This window comes from Pseudorca crassidens, chromosome 9 (assembly GCF_039906515.1).
Source record: "Pseudorca crassidens isolate mPseCra1 chromosome 9, mPseCra1.hap1, whole genome shotgun sequence".
NCBI lineage: Eukaryota > Metazoa > Chordata > Mammalia > Artiodactyla > Delphinidae > Pseudorca > Pseudorca crassidens.
Window position 1 is genome coordinate 7,906,759 of NC_090304.1, and position 15,710 is coordinate 7,922,468.

At 54.4% G+C, this 15,710-nt stretch overlaps 1 protein-coding gene across 39 annotated transcripts in view; it reads left to right on the forward strand.

Annotated features, from left to right (window-relative positions):
- Positions 1 to 15,710, forward strand: part of NRXN2 (neurexin 2) — a 108,803-nt gene that overhangs the window by 13,425 nt on the left and 79,668 nt on the right. For 20 of the 39 annotated variants that reach the window (XM_067748532.1, XM_067748533.1, XM_067748549.1 and 17 more), the window contains 3 exons: positions 8,085 to 8,102; positions 12,937 to 12,966; positions 15,339 to 15,410. In XM_067748532.1, coding sequence (XP_067604633.1) covers positions 8,085 to 8,102; positions 12,937 to 12,966; positions 15,339 to 15,410 — 120 coding nt within the window. Of the gene's footprint in view, positions 1 to 4,420; positions 5,412 to 8,084; positions 8,103 to 12,936; positions 12,967 to 15,338; positions 15,411 to 15,710 lie in introns of those variants that run through there. The other 19 variants (XM_067748548.1, XM_067748525.1, XM_067748550.1 and 16 more) reach the window with 9 other exon arrangements.

A 15,710-nucleotide genomic window follows, 5' to 3' on the forward strand; every position in this document is an offset into this window, starting at 1 on the left:
TCCAGATGAGGGCCAGAGTCTTCAAGCTTCCCTGGAAGTTACATTTACTTCATTATTATCTGCTTTGAGTGGTTCGCAACTTCTTCTGAGATTGGGGACATTTTTTTTTTTTTTTTTGCGGTACGCGGGCCTCTCACTTGTTGTGGCCTCTCCCGTTGCGGAGCACAGGCTCCGGACACGCAGGCTCAGCGGCCATGGCTCACGGGCCCAGCCGCTCCGCGGCATGTGGGATCTTCCTGGTCCGGGGCACGAACCCGTGTCCCCTGCATCGGCAGGCGGACTCTCAACCACTGCGCCACCAGGGAAGCCCCCAGGAAAGCTTTTAGATGGCTTTGATGTTATATTTGCCATTGTGGTTAATCAAATATACATTAGGAAAAATAGTTTTAGCTTTATATGCAAGACATGCCAATCTGCCTTCAGATATTTGATGTGCATATGGATTTGTGGATCCTTTGGACCACGCTCCCCACCGCCCCCCCGCCCCCTGCCCTGCTGATGCCTTCCTGGGACCGCTGACTGAGAACCTCCATGCTAGGAAATCTGTTTCTTTTCTCTGGGGCTCTGGCCACAGGTGATTGAAGGCAGAGCTAAGTATGAGTCACTGAGTGTGTATACTGCTGCTGATTGTCTGCCGAAGTGGGGATCAAGTAGGCTGGGATTTTGCATTGGTTTACGTGTGAACTCCGCCTCATGTCACTCGTGTGGGGAGAAAGGGCTGAAAAGTGATCAAGGAAGAAGAGTATGCAGGTGTGTGTGGGATACCTCGAGTGGAGTGGGGATGTAGATGTATACGATGGTGCGTACCTCGCTTGGGGGAGAAATGAAACCAGTGGTAATGCGTGTGTTGGCAGGGAGATAGACGCATGGGTCTCGTATTTTGTAGGTTTGTTGGCAATTTAATTCAACAGATTGTTGTCAAGTCCTCCTTGGTGATAAGCCTTGTGTTGGGGGCTGAAGGTGAGTCAGACATGAAGAAGACACTGCTCAGGGAGTTGCCTGATTAATTGGGGAAGCAGATGAAAAAGCAGTCCAGGGTGTGGTTAAGAGCACAGATGCTGTAGTCTGGCTGTCTGGGCAGTGACCTTGGACTTAAGCCGTCTCTGCCCTGGTTTCCTTATCTGTAAAATGGGGACAGTAATAGTACCTACGTTACAGAGTTGTTATGGAAATTAAATTGGCTAATTCACATAAAGTGCTTAGAATAGTGCCCGGCACGTAGAAAGTGCTCAATAACAAAAGAATAGCATGGCATATGCAGTGAGATGCAGAGATGCAGTGAGGCAGTGTAGCTTAGTGATTAAAGCGTAGTCTTCTGAGGCTCAGATCTGGGTTTAAATCTGATTTCTCTACTCACTCGGCCTGTGAGTCAGATGAGTACTAACCTTCCGACTAATTTTTCCTGACCTGTAAAATGGGGATAAGCGTGCTTATCTCACAGGTTTGTTTTGGGAATGAAGTGAGTGGTACATAATTAGTGGTGTAAATGGTAGTTGTTATTTATAACAGAGTACTCTTGGGGTTTTGAAGAAGGGGTGAATTTACAAGTCAGGGGATTAATAATAAAAGGCATACTATTTAAGACTGGCCTTGAACGTCGATCAGTAAACTTGGTGTGGGGAGGTCACGCTAAGCAATGGAACTAGTGAGGACAAAGGCGTGGAAGGGGGAAATGTACATCATGTCCTTAGAGGGGCACCAAGGAGTACAGGGAAAACAGTGGAATCTATAGCAGGAGAAGCAGGATGAGGCCAGGTCTTGGAGTTTTTCTTTTTTGGGGGCGTGCCGTGAGGCTTGTGGGATCTTAGTTCCTCAACCAGGATTGAACCTGGGCCCCTGGCAGTGAAAGCACTGACCACCAGGGAATTCCCCAGGTCTTGGAATTTTGACTTAAATCATTCACCTAACATTTATTGGATGCTGTGTATAGAGTATTGGTAAATGGAGCCACAAAAGAATTTTGAGCAGGCACGTGAATAAGAAGAACTGTGTTTTGGAAGCTGGGAGTGAAGGGTAGAATGGAATATGGAGGGCAGAGTCATGCGGTGGAGGGATCAGTGGGAGATGGTTCAGGAAAGGGATATTGGGGCTCTGACCCTCGGCTGTCTTGGGGACTGGCAAGGAAGGGTGGTGGCGGCAGTGGTGGCAGTAGCAGCAACAGTGGCTGAGAGCTTTTGCTGAGACTGAAGCTGCAGGACTCTGCCTTTCCCACGTGGAGGGGCAGAGGTGATGAGGTTTCAGGTTTGCTTGCTCGGAAGGATGGCTGTGGGAGTTGCGGGGAGGGAGAAGTTGGGAGGGGGACCAGGTTTGAGCCACAGGTCATGCACCTGTCTTGGTGTTCCTGGACAGAGGCATCCAGACAGTTGGAAGTGTGAGACCAGAGCTTTGAGTTGAAGGTGGGCCTGCAGGTAGAGACCTGGGAGCCACGTGTGTGGAGAGAGTATTTGAAGCTTTGGGATCAGATGAAGTGGCCAAGGAGAAGGTGAAGAGACTTCAGGGGGGCTCATTTGGGAGGAAGAGGGAGAGGAGTGTCCGCAGACTCAGGGAAGGAGCAGTTAGAACAAAAAGTAAATCGGATCACACAGTCAAGGGAGGAGAGAGCGGGGCCTCACAGCTAGTGGGCATTTGCTGGGTGCCTTGAAGGCATGACCACCCCGTGAGATGTAAGAGCTGGGATCTGAACTGAGCTGACTCCGGGGCCCCCCACCTTCTCCATGCTGCCTCCGAAAAGGAGAGTCAGTCAGTCAGCTGTGTCCGTGGATGACCTGCATTTGGCTTACTGGAGGTGCCTAGGGACAGCGTTTCATTAGAAACCAGCAACCACCCCAGATTCCTTGGGCCACAGCTTCTCCTTTCAGCCACTATGTGATGAGGGTGTTCCTGTATTTGTCGTCCCAGCAGTGAGAGAGGGCAGTGGAAATCGATCAGAAAACTCACAGGCTTCCGGAGCCCGCGGTAGGAACTCACCCTGGAAAGTGGGGCATTATCCCATTAAAATACACCGCTCACTAGCATTTACAACATTACAGATGGAAATCTTTCAAAAATATGTTGCACACCTTTCTGCCTCCCTAAGCATATTTGGAATGTGATTTAACCTTTTTGGGTGACTCAGGATGTCTCTATTCCCCTCAGGTATTGCACCGGACTGTCACACAGTGGTTCCTTTGTTGAGGTTTGTCCCTGCCTGAAATGATGCCTGACTTTTGAGTTCTTAATGTTAGCTTTTTCTAGTTTTTCCACCTCTGCCCTGAGGAGGAGTTGTCAGGTAACAATCCATATCCCTCTCTCTCTCTCTGTTTGTGAACTTGGAAATCAGCATTCCCAGCATGTTAGAATTGGATGTCGCTAAGAAGGAATGGATTCTGGGTTGGGTCTGAGAGGCTCTCCTATGAGAAAATAACAGTTTTTAATGCATAACTGTTATCGTGTCAGTTTTGGCTGCTCAGAACTGTTTCTTTTCTTTGGTTCTGGTCTTCATCCCTGTCCTTGATAATGAATCTGCTGGAATCCCCAGTTCATGTTAGCCAAGGCAATGCCATTTATGCCCTCGGGGGAGGCACTCAAGACCTGTGTGTATGAAAGTTGAGTAAATGAAGTCACATATGTGGAATCACTCTGTCAGCTCTAACATCTAATACCTGTGGTCCTGACAGTTTCTGCTGTTGGAAACGGCTCTAGGCAGAATGGGATGGACAGCTCGAGAGAGAGCTGTGCAGAGAGCGACTGCTGTAAGATCCCAGAGATGAGATAGATGCTCCCAAGGAAAGCCTCCTGTGGCAGAATGGTTAAGAGCATGGGCTGACGGGTTTAATCCCGGCTTTGCTACTTGCTAGCTGTGTGAACTTGGACAGTTTGCTGAATTGCATTGTTCTTCAATGTCCTACTCTGTAAAATGGAGGTCATGTGTTGTTGTAGGACTAAATGAGTTAATACATGGAAATCCTTTACAATGTGCCAGGCACTATTCTAAGTGATCAATAAATGCTACGATGATTATTAACCCTCGTGGTCAGAGAAGGCTTCAAGGAGGAGGTGGGAATTGGCTAGATCTTGAAGGATGACTGAGTGAGATTTGTGGAGGTAAAGGAAAGACCAGGGTTTCCCCGCCAGGAAAATGTTCTAAATGAGGAGTCCAGAGGGTATGAGTCGAGTGTATCAGACCAAGATGGTTGTGCTTTATGGGAAATAAAATCAGAACTGTAGATTAAAGCCGGCTTCTAGAAGTCCTGAACTTCAGGCCAAGAATGCAGCCCATCGAAACTTTTAAAGCCAGACAGATTTGGTTCAGATTTTGACTCTGTCCCTCACCAGCAGTGTGACCTTGGGTAAGTTTCTTCCACTTTCTGAGCCTTGACTTCCCCGTCTTTACAAGGGAGTAATAGTAGTATCTGTTGATGAGGTAGCACGGAAACGAGGCATGGAAAAAGCCAGGCACATTTGAAGTGCTGGGTAAGTGAGAAGTGTTCACTTCTTATTTTTTATTCATTCAACAAACACAGGCATGCCTTTTTCTGAGCCAGGAACTGTGTAAGCAGCTGGATATAGAGAGATGAATGAGACGTTGTCCTTCCTCTTGGAGATCTCACAGTCCAGCCAGGAAGCAGACGTGGAAACACAATCGCAATAGAGATGCGATAAGTGAAATAACAACCCGAGCTACATATCGAGAACTGGCACAAAAGAAGGATGGCTAGGAGGTCAGTTCAGAACATAGACCAATGTATACTGACTTGGTCTGAAAGCAGGAGTCGACTTTCTCAGGCAGCTGAGGGTGAGAGGAATGAGGATGGGGAAGGGTGTTTCAAGCGGAGGGAATAGTATGTGCAGAGACGCGGCATATTAGGGAAAAGGGGGAGAAATTGGGTGTGGCTGAAGCCCGGACTGTCGCGGGAAAGGAGGTTGGAGGGAGGCATGGTCAAACCCAAATGGACTTTCCTGAGAAGATTGGACTTGATCCTGTAGGCCCTGGGAAGCCTTGAAGAGTTCTAAGCAGGGTCGTGACTCAGTTGGACCACTTTGGTGGTGCTTGGACTGTGACTTGCAGGATAAGAAGACTGGCTGTAGGGGGAGATCCTTTAAGAGGCTTATTAACATTCCGAGGAGAGGATCTGATGAGGGTTTGGCCTTGGGGCTTTGCTGATGGTGATGGAGGGATGAAAAGTGTTTCTAGGAGTCGAGTCGAGCTTTTAGAGTTTTACAAGTTGGAACTGATAGGACCTGGTGATTGGTGTGAAAAAAAAAAGAGCAAGGCTGATTTCTGGGTGTCTGACCTGATCCGGGAGTGCAGGCAGGAGGAACGGGCTTGCAGGGGCGAGGGTTTTGAGGTCCATCTTGGACATGAGGACATTCAGCCCATGAGACACTCAGGTCAAGCTTCTCTGAAGGCAGATCAGGAGCACAGAAGAGAGGTTTGTACCCAAGCTACTGAAAAGTTCTAACCGTGTGTGTGTGCGTGTGCATGTGTGTTGATCATGGCAGTACTTGTCAGGTGAACCTGGTACATGTGCCCAAGAGCGAGGCTGGGCATGGGCCGGGGGACCAAACAGCAGGAGGCTAATGAAGGAAACCGGGGGTCAGGGGTGAGCATGGGGGCTCTGATGACCTAGGAGCGCAGTGGACAAAGGCAGAGGTGATTTTGTGCTCCTGGGCAAGTGTCCTTTTCTTTACAAAGGAGGTAGGTAACACACCAAGCTCGTGAGGGCTGCTGGGAAGCTGATGCGGACAACGCACGTTGAGGGTCTGTACGGCGTCTGGCATGTGGCTAACTCTTGGCCTCTCTGGAGCCTGGCAGAGTGTGGGGCACATGCTGGGTGTTCAAGAAGCGCTGGTTGAGAGCAGTGCCTTTGCTGAAGGCAGGGAAACGGGAGCTTTGTTGCAGCGGGTGGAGATGTCAGATGCGGCTTTAGTGGTGGACTGGGTGTCAGGAGCTGAGTGATTGCAGAGCGCATGGCTGGGGGTGCAGGACTGGCCCCCAGGGAAGAGGCCAGGGATGAAAATACAGGTTTGAGGGTCCCTTAGCCGCGAAAGTGCACTCGCGTGGAGGAGTGAGGGAGAAGAAAGAGGAGTGTGGAGGGCCTGGGGCTGAGCCTGGAGGGGCCCATGATGGCAGGTGAGGGGCACAGATGAATCAGCAGAAAGCGAAGGGCAGCCGAGAAAGAGAGGCCAGTGAGTCCCCAGGGGACCCTCTGCGAAGCCAGGAGAGGGGAGACTCATGCAGGCAGCAGGCTGTACTTGGTCGTCTGACCTTCCTGAGCATAGCACGACCCACATTTGTGGCAGGTGGGAATAGGGTTTGGAATCCCCGCCATGTCGGGTGATGTGCCTCCTTGTTTGTGCAGGAGCTGGAGAGATGAGTGTGCTGACCGGCCAGGGCCCCAGCACACTGCGACAAAGAGATCCGGACACAGGGCTGCTCTCGAGAGTCCAAGGGTTTTCCTGAGGGTCCCTTCCTAGCCAGCTCCCCTCCCCACCATAAATGTCACGTGATTCAGTTTATTTAAGGAAATCATTGTATACATGGCCTCTGGGGGATGCAGCTGTCAGGTAAAAGAAGCTCTGTGTTGTATAGAAGTGCGTTTGTAACACACGTGGATATGTAAAGGCCTGTGTGTGTAGGTTTAGAAAACAGGAGACCGATAGATGGATAGATAGCGAAAGGGGGCTGTGTTCCTCCCGGGGGGTGTGTCTCTAGTCCCTGGAGGGAGTGTGGGGTGGTGTGGTGTGTGCATCTCACATTATGTATTAGGTCACAGCGTGCGTATGATTCTGCATTCAGCCTGTGTGTGTGTATTGTGGGCGTGCTATAAGGTGTGACAAATGACAGTGTGTGTTTCTGGAGTTTAGCTCACCCCCTAAGAGCGGATGAGAAGAGAACACAAAGTGAGGCTGGAGGTAGGAGGTGGTGTGTGCACACGGGCATGAGTGTGTCCTGAACAGCTGTTTGCGTGTACACGTGTGTGTCCCGGGTCCACATACGTGTGCTTGCGTGCGTGTGTGTTTGCCGGATAGGTCTGTTTGTTTGTAGGTCGTGCTGTTCCTTTTCCCCCTATTGCCTCCTCTAAAGGCTCCCGGTAGGTGGCAGGTCAGAAATGCTTTCAGAGGGGCCTTGGCGCTCTTAGGGAGCAGGCCGGAGACCAGCCTGCTTGAGCTCCGTTGAAGGAACTGCCTCTCTCCTACCTTCCTTCCTTCTTTCTTGATCTCTTTGGTGAGCCCCAGGGACAGGCCCAGGCAGGCCCCTGAGAGGTGAGGGCTGACTGCCCAAAGGCTGTGGCACGACAGAGGGATAGGCCCAGTCTGGCCCCCTGAAGTGGCCCGTCCGGCCTGGGGACCTTTTGCCACACCCAGCTGTTGAGAAGGCATTTATCCCAGAATCACAGAACCAGAGCCAGAAGGGTCCTCAGAGGAGCTCTAGTCCACCCGTCTCATTTTTGCAGAGGAGGTACTGGGGGCTCAGAGAGACTGGGCGACTGGGATGGGAGTCACACGGCACTCTGAGGCAGAAACTGTGTTTTCTGAGTACGTTGACTTTTCTCCCCCGACAGGGTGGCGGTGGGGAGTGCTTGGGCCCGAGTGTGCACAGGTTTCAGGCGTGAGTCGTGTGAGAGATTATGCATGTCTCTGCATCATTAAGTGCCTATGTGTGTCAGTGTGTCACTGAGGGTGAGCCCGGCGTGAGCGTGTCCCCATCTGTCTCTGAGACGCGATGGAGTGCGGGGGTGGGGGGAGCGTGCTGGGGGAGTCTGGACGCCTGACTGCTGCTCCTGGCTCTGCCTCTGATTTCCCATGTGACCTTGAGCGGTTAGCTCCCTGTCCTGGGCCTCAGTGTCCTGAAGTGTAACTCGAGGCTCATGTCCCCTTGGACTGTGTGACCCTGTGTGTGAGGCTCTGATTCGGGGAACAGCTTGGTCTCTGTCTCATCCCCACAGGGCCTTCCTGATTGGGTGACTTGTGTCTGGGCCTGGGGGGGCTTGGACCCACCTTCCATCACTCCCCTTGGAGCCCTGTCCTTGGTACCCTCGCTAACTGTCCTCCTTTTTTTCTCTCTTTCTGCATCCCCCTTCCTGAACCTCGCCGGCCTGTAGAGGAGCACCCCATGGAAGGTGAGTGATACCTCTCGGTCGCGGGGGTGGCAGATCAATCGCCGGGGGGCCTGGTGGTTCCCTCCCCTGCCCATGTGTGGGGCCCCCAGGGAAGGATGTCTGGGTGTCCTCTTGGCTGCCTTGGCCCGCCTCTCACCTGGTCCCTCTTTCCGGTTTGCTGGGGAGAACTGCCTGGTAGAGGCCGTCCCTCCATTGCCTGTCTTCAGCACATCTGCCCACCGGCCTTTCTTCTTTCCTGGGAGGAGACCAGACTGGGGGTGGAGCTGGAGGGATGGGGCTGGAGCATTCAGAAGTGTCCAGAAATGATTGAGGAGATGTGTTTTTGCCCAGCCCAGCTGAGGAAGCTTAGAAAGGCCACGCTGCCAAGGGTTGGGGTGTGGCCGGGGCTGGTGGTTGGGTAGAATCTGCTCCAGGGTCTGAAGAGCGCAGGCAGAGGCGGGGCTGTCGGGTTCCCAGGTCAGGGGATGTGGGCTGGGTGGCGGCTTCTCCTCTTTGACACACTTGTAGTCCCCTGTCCCCTGTCCCACGGGCTGGCCTAGGTAGGTAGGGGTGGTCTGCTTCTTCCTTCAGCCCAGGCCCGGGGAAGGGCGGGGAACGTGCCTCGCTTCGGGGTCTCTCTGTCCATTCTCTCCCTGTCTTCTGCTTCATTTGCCTTCTCTCTCTTTCTGGTTTTTGTCTTTGCCTCTCTTTTTCTCCAGGGTTCTGTCCCTGGACCTCTCCCTTTGTTTCTGTCCTTCCCCAGGCTCTCTCTGTGTTCCTGTCTGAACCTTCTCTCACTCACCGTGCTTTTCCCTGTTTCTTTTCCTTCTTCGAGGTGGACCACGTCAGGGAGGGAAGACTGGGTTGAATGGTCCAGGCTTGACACCTGGGCTGCAGGGGAGCTCATGTGGCCCACACAGGGAGGGCATGCAGCGGGCTGGGAGGGAGATAGGACCCCAGTCACCAAACCTGCCCCACGCTTTCTTCTTGGAGTAGCAGGTGTGGGAAGCATGTGCGCAGCCCCAGGCTGGGAGCTCCCCGGGCCTGGCCCTGCCCTGGATGCAGGAGTCTGGGGAAGGAAAGAAGGGGCTGGAATCCACTTTCCCTGGTGGTGTCCATGGTTTGGCTTGTCTGTCTCTCTAATGTCCCTTCTCCTTGGGTGCCCTCAGGTCTCCCGATCCCTCTGGGCAGGCACCCGTATGTGTGTGTGTGTGTGTGTGTGTGTGTGAATCTGTATGCACACTGTTCACGCAGCTCTGCTGCTCTGTTATGTCTGGGTGTCTTTGTGCACGTCTGTACACGTATGCCTGTGTACATGTGTCTGCGTGTGTGTGGAGGTGTGCGCCCCTCCAGCATCGTGTCTTCTGTGGCGTGGCCCACATCTCCGTGTGCCTCTGTAGGAGCGTCTGCATCTGTGTCTGCATCTGTCCTGTCTGTGTCTGCCTCTCCGTGTGTCAGTGTTTACCTCTGTGTGTGTGTGAGAGGGAGTCTGCGTGTCTGTGTGGTCGCAGCCTTCTGAGGGCTGGAGATAAGATTTAGTGCTGATGGGACTTCTACTTGCTCTTGATGTCATGTCTCCTCTGGAACAAAGGGAGAGATGGAGGAGAAAGAGAGGGGAAAAGGGTGGAGGAAAGGGGCTTGGGGGGAGGGAGCAGGGGGCAGACAGACAAGAGGAAGGAGAGGGGGTAAGTAGAGGCGGGAAGAGGAAGGACACAGTGGAGGGAGGGGCAGAAAGGGGAGAAATGGGGAGGGGGAAAAGGCCAGCCCAAGAGAAGAAACCGGAGGAACAGTGGCCTGGAGCTGAAGGGGAGGAAAAAGAAAACAGTTCTTCTCCAAACAAGTAGAATAGTAGAATAGAGGGACGAGACGGGAAGCTGGGCCTGGGGGACAAGTGGGGAATGAGACCACTTAGCCACCTCTTGGGGGCGCCATGGTGGCCTGCTGGTCTGGATGTGGCCCTTCGTGTGCTTGCAGGTCAGTGGCTGTGCAGGGGTGTGTGTCTGAGGCTGTGTGTGTGTGTGTGTGTATACACCAGGGATGTGATGCATCTGTGTGTCTCTGTGTCCTGGCTGCTTGTGTGTCTCACAATCTTGTCCCCTGTAACCTCTTCCTTCTTTCGATGTTGGTCCTCCCTGGGGTTTTGTCAGGAGAGTGAGGGGGCGAGACTGAGAGTGGGGAGGTGGGTCTGGTAGGTGGTGGCTTCACGGGGGGTGGGCTGGGGGACTCCTTGGGGGCATTACGCTCTGGACTCTGCAGGTCCCTCTTCAGATCTCTGAGTCCTCCGTGCCTTCACCCTCTTGTCTGGTCCTTCGACACTGTGCCTCAGACCTAGCTTTCTCCCAGGGACCCAGCCATCCAGCTCCCCAGGCCCCTGCCGTGCATCTCCTTTTGGGGATCCTGGTAGCCCCACCCCCTTCCCCCTAGCTTTTTGTAGCAGGGAGAGAAGACCCAGAAGCAGCCAGATAAAGTGCCCTAGGAGGGGACCCTTGGTAATGCCATCCGTCACTACCAGCCTCTTCTCCAGTGGCTGGAGGAGGGACTGATGCCACAGGTAGAGGTGGGGAGGGGTGTAAGGAGGGGGGCTGGGGCATGGGGAGAGCAGAGATTTCAGGCCACGGGGTGAGGCAGGCTTTAGGGAGAGCACCCTCGGGCCAGGCTGGGCTGAGCCTCAGGTAGACGGGGCAGGGAACCGGCCTCCCCTTCCCCAAGATGGCTGGTGCTGTCACTCCTGAGGGAGCTGAGCAGCTGGTTGCCGTGGCGACAGAGGGAGAGTGCGTTATGCTAATGAGGCTGGCTGGGAGCTGGGCAGTGGAAGGGTCTTCGAGGCAGAGATGCCACTCCCCCAGAGCAGTGGTACAGGTGGCAGAGGGGACAGGAGACAGGTTCACAGGTCCCTCGGCTCCTGGGCCTGGAAGAGTTGGATGAGGGGTTAGGGCCCTGGGTCTGGGTCCTGGATTTAGGGGGTTTGGAAGATGCTGGTAGTTTTGGGGGAAAGAGTTGGTGGGGGGCGTTCGGAGCAAGGAATAAGATTTGGTCCAAATGCTTGGGTCCCCTCCGGTTTTGTGGATAAAACCTGTGTCTTCCCAAGAGCTGTTTTGTCCTGAGGCAGCCCTTGTCAGCTGTGGCCCCCTCCCCCGACTGGCCTCAGACCCAGCACTGGGGAGAGATGAGTGCTGCGCGAGACAAGAAGGGGGCAACATGAACCATCTACCCAAATCTTCCACAGGATCCCGGCCCTTGGCCCCCGGCCATGCCCTTCTGGCCTTTTTGCTGCCTTTCTTTTTGGAACCCAGGCATCCTGGCCCTCAGCCTTGCCCCAGAGACTCCTGGAGTGCTTTTCCCTGTCTTGCATCCTGGTCCCGGCTTTCTACCCCCAGGGCCCACATCTCATGGCCTCAGCAGTGGGGAAGGTTTCCAAGGGTGAGGTGGTGCTGCAGGGCTGTTCTTCCCCATCCTCTTGGCCAGACACCACGGGTGCAGGGATGGGGGAGGCGAGGGCTGCGGTTCGGTGGGGCTGGTCATCTCAGGGATCCCTGGGGTCTCAGCTCAGCTGTGGGGCATGTGCTGCAGCCTCTCTGAGGGAGGGTGTTCCTCGGCTGATGCCTTCTGGGGACTGGGGTACTGGTCCAGTGGGCCAAAGTCTCTCCCCCTAAGGCTGGGGGGGCCCCAAATCAGGGCTGAACAGGCTCTCTCAAGGGACCAAGGCACCGCTGAAAAAAAATCCCAGACAATCTTGCTCTCAGTCTTGGCTGTCAGGCTTCTGTTTTCCCTTTTCAAAATTCAGCTTTTGGGTCACCTCAGAGAGGGCCTGTCCAGAGAAAGGGGGTCTGTAGAATAGTTTCGAATGAGGTGTGTCGACCTCTCAGAGAGCTGGGGCTCCCGCCCATGGGTCTTGGCTGCCCTCTTTGGTCTTTGCTGTCCAAGAGTGCTGGCCTGGCCTCCCAGTCCTCCCTGTGGAAGGATCCAGGCCCCCATCCTTGCTCCAGTGTTTCCCTAGATTCTGTTTCCTCCAACCTGCTGTCTCTCTAACTTTGTCCTCCTGAATCTCAGTTTCCTCGTAGAATCCGGGTGAGCAGGGTGCCTGTTACCCATTTGGAGGCTGTTGGGAGGATTGGATCTGGACAGATGCCTTTCCACAGCCCCCTTTGGTGGGAGATTCCCTCTAGGTCCAGGCTCTTCATACCCCCGTCTTCCCGGTCTCTGCCAGGCTCGAGGGGTAACGGGATGGGGTGGGGTGGGGGGGTTTGGATATCCCTCTTGTCTGCTCAATCCCACGCTAACAGGACACTCTCTCTCTCTCCAGGTGGCTTTGATTTTTGTGTCGTGTTTTATTTTCTCCTCCATCCGAATCGTTTTTCTCGTTGACTGTTTTTTTTTCTCTCCGCCTCCCGGAAGAAAAAAAAAAGAAAAAAAGAAAAAGGAAAAAGCAGCCCTCCCAGCCTCATGCTTCTCCTCCTTTTCCTTTTTTTTTTTCCGGCAAGAAGAAAAAAAAAGAAACCAAAATCTCCTGTCCCCCGGCAGTGACTCCCTGCCCCAATCCTTCCTCTGGTTCTGCCTGTACCCCCCTCACCGTCTCCGGCGCCCGCCTTCTCTCTCTCTCTCTCTCGCCCCGCTTCTCGTGCCCTCCACCCTCTGTTTCGGCATCGGGCCCCTTTCCTCAGCTCTGGGCTGGGGGCTTTCCCCCGATGTCTGTCACAAGTTAAAAAGGGTTTTTAAATTGTGGCAGCAAAAGCTTTTTTCTCCCCTCTCTCTGGCTGATTTTGATGACTCGTGTTTTCTTTGTTTCTTTCCCCTTTTCTTTCTTTTTTCTTCTTTTATTGTCTCCTTTCTTTCTTTCTCTCCTTCCCTTTCCAAGGTCCGGCTCACCTGACGTTAAACAGCGAAGGTATGGTTTGAAGTTCTGGCTTGGTTTGGATTGGATTGGATTGGATGGCCCCCAACCTGCACCTGGATTTTCTGTCCACCCCCCCTTGCCCCCCTTCCCCCTCCTCCACTTGTCCCGCCTCCTTCCTGCCTTCCTACCCCCTTCCTCTGCCTTGTCTTTATTTTATTTGGGCGCTGGGGTGGGTGGGGGCTGGTCCCCGTGTGTGCTCTCCCCTCTCCCACCTCCCCCGACACACTCCATCCGCCCTCATCCCACCTTGGTTTCTGACATCAAGAGATGTTTGAACTCCTGCCGTTGTCTCCAGTCACCTTTTTGCGTTTTCCTGATAGTGTATCTTGCTTTTTTTTTTTTCTTTCTCATGGTGGTGTTTTATTTCCTTCTGCTCATTCTGCTCATTCTTTCTTTTCTGTGAACCCAAATAAAAAGAGAAAAGCATGGGCTGGAGGAAGTGGATTTTAGGCAGCCTCATTCCCCTCATCGCTGTGGGATGCCCCCTTTCCACAGCAGTTCCCCCCACCCCCGTACACCCTCACCCTTGTGTCTTCTGGATGTCTCCTGACCCTGTTTGACAGATGAGGACATTTAGGTCCAGAGAGATGAAGTGACTTGCTAGTGATTACGCAGCGTTTAATTGGTGGTACCGTTGGGACTGCTCATCTATTTTTAGCCTCCCTTCGACCAAGTCCTTACCATCTTTAAAAGCCCTGGTGTTTGGCAAACCTGGAGACAGACCCCAGGAGTCCTGACCTTGATCCCCTAGCTCTGACCTCCCTGTTGCTGACTCCCTCCCAGATCCTCAGGCACTGCTTCCCTGCCCCGCTGGTCCTCTGTTGGGGCTCATCTTCCATGAGGACAGGGTGGTATTCTTAGCCTGTAGGCAGGAGAAGCCTACAGGATGAAGGCTGGGCTGTGGGGAGAGACTCAGATCGGGAATTTGGGATGGATTTAGGTCTGGGGAGGTAGAGGCCTGGGATTCTTGCAAGGATGTGAAGTTATGGTAAGAAATGTGGGGAAAGAGGAAGTCCCGAGTGGGGAGTCAGGGCCTGGTGGGTTTACTCACATCCTTCTTGCATCTCAGTGCCTGATTCTGGGTTTGCTGGCTGTGGCTCACCTTCGTCCTAGATGAAGCCCTGAAGGATCCCTAAAGCCACCCCTCCACCTCCCGAAAGGCCACAGCCCAGGTGTTATTCTAGCTTCAGTTCTGGGGATTGGGGTTGGAATAAGGGCCCAGACAAGGACTTTTTTTTTTTGCGGTACGCGGGCCTCTCACTGTTGTGGCCTCTCCCGTTGCGGAGCACAGGCTCCGGACGCGTAGGCTCAGTGGCTGTGTCTCACGGGCCCAGCCGCTCCGCCGCATGTGGGATCCTCCCGGACTGGGGCATGAATCCGTGTCCCCTGCATCGGCAGGTGGACTCTCAACCCCTGTGCCACCAGGGAAGCCCCCAGGACTTTTAAACTCCATTCTTGAGTTCCCCTTAAGAACCATCTCGTGGGGTCTGGCAGTAGGTGTGGTGCCTGGGAGCCGCTGGTCAGGGCTGGGTGGAGAACTTAAGGTAGCCTGGAGGCCAGACATGGTGACGAGTGCCTGCGGGACTCTGGAGGCCTGGGCTGGGGGCGCTGGGCGGTGGCGAGCCGGAAGTCCTCCCCGAGAAGGGCCTTCCCACATCCACTGTGAGCTCAGCCAGGCAGGACCTCCTGGTGTGCGCAGCCCTGCTGAGGGCACAGTGGAGGGACAAGGAGCAAACAGAGCGCGTGGCCCTGCCCCTGGGAAGCCCCGCGGCCTAACTGGCCAAGAAGTGGATGAAGGCAACATTGAGAGCACTCACTGCAGTAAAGGAACAGGTGTAGAGGGAGAACCAGCTTGCCTCGAGGATGGGCAAAGAGGAGAAGAGGGCTTTGGTGCGGGAACGGGGCGGTTTTGGAAGAGGGGTGCTCTGTCAGGCTGTTGGACTAGTTGAAGAAGAGGAACCTGGCCCAGCAGAGCGCGGCCGAGAGTGGGGGAGAATCTGGACGGGAGGTCAGGGCCCCCAGGGCCAGAGGTCTGACCTGTTTGCACGTTGTTGGGCAGAAGGGGCTCCTGAACCAGCAGCGAGGCCTCTGCTCCTCTGCTCGTCTCCCTGCCCCTGGGCAAGGAAGGGGAGGTCAGTGGTCGTGAGTCTGACGGGGTTTGTGGGGCTGATGGTTCCCGGTTTGTCAACTGGCTCCTTCCCCAGAGGCCCTGAAGCGAGCGAGTCCCCAGAGCAGCACCCCACCCTGACCCTGTACCTCCAAGCCGGCCCTCTGCCCTGGACAGGGCCCTCCATCGCCTCAAGGCTGGGGTGGGACTGCCTGGGTAGCCCCCTGTGCCTGACTCCCCAATTCTGCTTCTCCAGTAGGGTCCTTACTGTTCTCCGAGGGGGGGGCCGGGAGAGGAGGAGCCAGCGATGTGCACCAGCCGACAAAAGGTCAGTGACCCCACGGTCCCCAGAGAGCCCAGCCCTCACCCTCTGTAGGCCAACTTCACTTTCTGGAGGGCAGCTGAGTCAATAGAGGCATGTACCCTTCAACTCCCTCTGAGGTCCACCCGCAGTACCTGCCTCGGTGTAAACGGCCACAAACCTCCATTTCTTTCCCAAAGCCCAGTTGTCCTGATGACCTCTTTCTAGAACACGGATGTCCTTTTTTTCTTGGCCGCGCTTATTTTAGTTCCCCGACCAGGGCTTGAACCCGTGCCCCCTGTGGTGGAAGCGCTGAGTCTTAACCAC